Source organism: Cebus imitator, unplaced genomic scaffold (genome assembly GCF_001604975.1).
Source record: "Cebus imitator isolate Cc_AM_T3 unplaced genomic scaffold, Cebus_imitator-1.0 Scaffold117, whole genome shotgun sequence".
Taxonomy (NCBI): domain Eukaryota; kingdom Metazoa; phylum Chordata; class Mammalia; order Primates; family Cebidae; genus Cebus; species Cebus imitator.
The window spans coordinates 2,570,828-2,573,305 of record NW_016107432.1 but is presented as its reverse complement, the minus strand read 5'-3'; the positions used below and the strand labels follow the sequence as shown (position 1 = coordinate 2,573,305).

General features: G+C 69.5%; 2 protein-coding genes across 2 annotated transcripts in view; one reads left to right on the top strand and one right to left on the bottom strand.

Annotated features, from left to right (window-relative positions):
• SLC49A3 (solute carrier family 49 member 3) overlaps positions 1–1,544 on the top strand; it is an 8,876-nt gene extending 7,332 nt beyond the window's left edge. The window contains 4 exon segments of the mRNA XM_017538936.2: positions 126–235; positions 754–898; positions 1,271–1,314; positions 1,317–1,544. Coding sequence (XP_017394425.1) covers positions 126–235; positions 754–898; positions 1,271–1,314; positions 1,317–1,507 — 490 coding nt within the window. The 3' untranslated portion in view covers positions 1,508–1,544.
• The window catches only part of MYL5 (myosin light chain 5), a 6,131-nt gene continuing 5,085 nt past the window's right edge, over positions 1,433–2,478 (bottom strand). The window contains exons 6-7 of the mRNA XM_017538933.2: positions 2,180–2,228; positions 1,433–1,572 (exon numbers count right to left, since the gene is read on the bottom strand). Of these exons, the coding sequence (XP_017394422.1) occupies positions 1,471–1,572; positions 2,180–2,228 (151 nt within the window). The 3' untranslated portion in view covers positions 1,433–1,470. The remainder of the gene's footprint in view (positions 1,573–2,179; positions 2,229–2,478) is intronic.

The window sequence follows — 2,478 nt, the reverse complement described above, 5'->3', positions numbered from 1 at the left end:
GTGGGGGGCTGACAGGGATGGGTAGTGCAGCCATCGTGGGGGGCTGAGGGGATGGGCAGTGCCGTGGGGGGCTGAGGGGATGTGCAGTGCAGCCATTGTGGGGGCTGAAGGCCTTGTGTGTCCAGGCAGGCTGAGGGCATGCTTATCATGATGGTGCTGACGGCACTGACTGTGCGACGCTCGGAGCCGTCCTTCTCCACCTGCGTGCATGGGGAGGATCCACTTGACTGGACAGGTGAGCCCCACGTGGGGAGTGCTCGGGGAACAGGACAGGTGAGCCCCACGCGGGGAGTCCTGGGGGAACAGGGCAGGTGAGCTCCATGCCGGGAGTCCTCAGGGAACAGGACAGGTGAACCCCACACGGGAGTCCCTGGGAGCAGGACAGGTGAGCCCCACGCAGGGAGTCCCCGGGGAACAGGACAGGTGAGTCACACATTGGGAGTCCTGGGGGAACAGGACAGGTGAGCCCCAAGCGGGAAGTCCCCAGGAGCAGGACAGGTGAGCCAGGATAGGTGTGGCAGAGATCAGAGGTGGGGCTGGCACACTCGTGTCTCCTTGCTGGTGACCTCAGAGCTCCCAGCTTTCAAGACCTGGCTCTGCAAACACCTCCGGGGGCTGTCAGGGGCTGGGGGTGGGCTCTCTGGGGTCAGTCTGTGGTCAGGGGTGGTGGGGTCACCATGGGCCAGCATCGGGTTCTGCCCATCTGTGGCCCTGGGGCGTGGCTGTGGGGACAGCTGTGCCGTGTGTCCCCAGTGTCCCTGCTGCTGATGGCCGGCCTCTGCACCCTCTTCAGCTGCATCGTGGTGCTCTTCTTCCACACCCCATACCGGCGCCTGCAGGCCGAGTCCGGCGGGTCCCCCGCCACCCAGAACGCGCGCCCAGGCGCCGAGGACCGGGTGTGCCCCCCGGAAGCCACCGCTTGAGGCCCCAGCATGGCGCTCCCAGCTTGGAAGCTGCAGGAAGCTCAGGGACAGCTCGTTCCTGGGGCCGCTTCTCTGGGCCCTGCCTCGCCCTCCCAGAACCCTGCGCAGACCGACTGGGGGCGCGTGAAGGGGAGGCAGGCTCGGTTGCCCCAGGCTGCGCTGGCCCACCCAGAAAGCTGGGTGCACTCAGGACTCGTGGGAGAGCCCCCGAGGCTGATACGTGTCTGAGAGAGCGGGCGACTGCTGTGTGGACGAGGACCCGGCAGGCCCCGTGTGTGGACGCGGACCACGGAGGATGCTGTGTGGACCCGGACTAGGCAGGGCGGCCGTGGGCAGTGCAGACTCAGGCCCGGGATGGACGGAGGGGGCGCGGGACGGGACGGGGTCCTGGGCGCAGCGCGGCAACTCCGGAGCGCACGGGATGTGGCTTCGGTAGAGGGTCCAGAAGCCCCCGAGCCCGCGCCCTGCCCCCGCCTAGTGACCCCCGCGAGCGGACTCTGACTCGAAGGCAGGGCCCAGCGTCCAGGTTTATTGAAGGGGCCGCGCCTCACTCCTCCTTCTCCTCCCCGTGGGTGATCACGTAGCTCAGCGCCTTGTAGTCCAGGTTGCCGGCGGCGTCGATGGAGGCGAACTGGAACATCTGGTCCACCTGCCGCGGGATGGGGGCGACGCTCAGGCCGGTGCGGGGCGGGGGGCTTCCTGCCGGCGAATTACAGGCGCAAACCCTATCGGCCGGTGTGGTTTCTGCGCCGCGGGAGGTGGGACAGAGGGCTGGGGCGGTGTCGGAGCGGGGAGGGGCGGTGCCAGTGGGGGACAGGGGCGGTGCCGGTGGGGGGCAGGGGCGGTGCCGGTGGGGGGCAGGGGCGGCTGCAGCCACAGCCTGGGTCCAGGTGTGGGGCTTGGGCCCTTCAGCAGCGTCGGGGAGGACCGTGTGGGGTGTGGGCCAGACGGGGGTTCTGGCAGGTGGCGCTGGGGCTGGAAGCGGGGGTCGAGGGTTGGGAGTGGGGGTGGCTGCGGGACGGCTTAGATGCGAGCCCCGCCCCTAAGGCCAGGACAGACGCTCCAGCCGCTGACCCCGCCCTCAAACGGGCACTTTCGGGAGCCCCTCTCCCGCCCCTCTGGTGTCCTGGGTCCCACCGCGGTGCTGCAGCCGCTCCGGCCCAGCGTCCCCCCCAGCTGACCCCGGGAGCCCTGCCCTCCCCTCCCCTCCTGGGCTTGGCAGAGGCCTGTGCGAGCAGGGGATCCGGGCGCCAGACCTCATCCGCCGTCATCTTGTCAGCCTGGGACATCAGCAGACGCTTGATGCTGAGAACAAGGAAAGGGGGGTCAGGGGATCAGTGCGGCCTCATGTGGAGGCGCAGGAGCCTCCTCGGTAGGGCTCAGGTGCTCTAGGGGCCCCCACAGTGCACCTGCTCACCGCACTCCCACCCTTCCCCCACGCTGCGCCTGCTCACCGCACTCCCACCCTTCCCGCAGGCTGCACCTGCTCACCGCACTCCCGCCCTTCCCCCACGTTGCGCCTGCTCACCGCACTCCCGCCCTTCCCGCAGGCTGC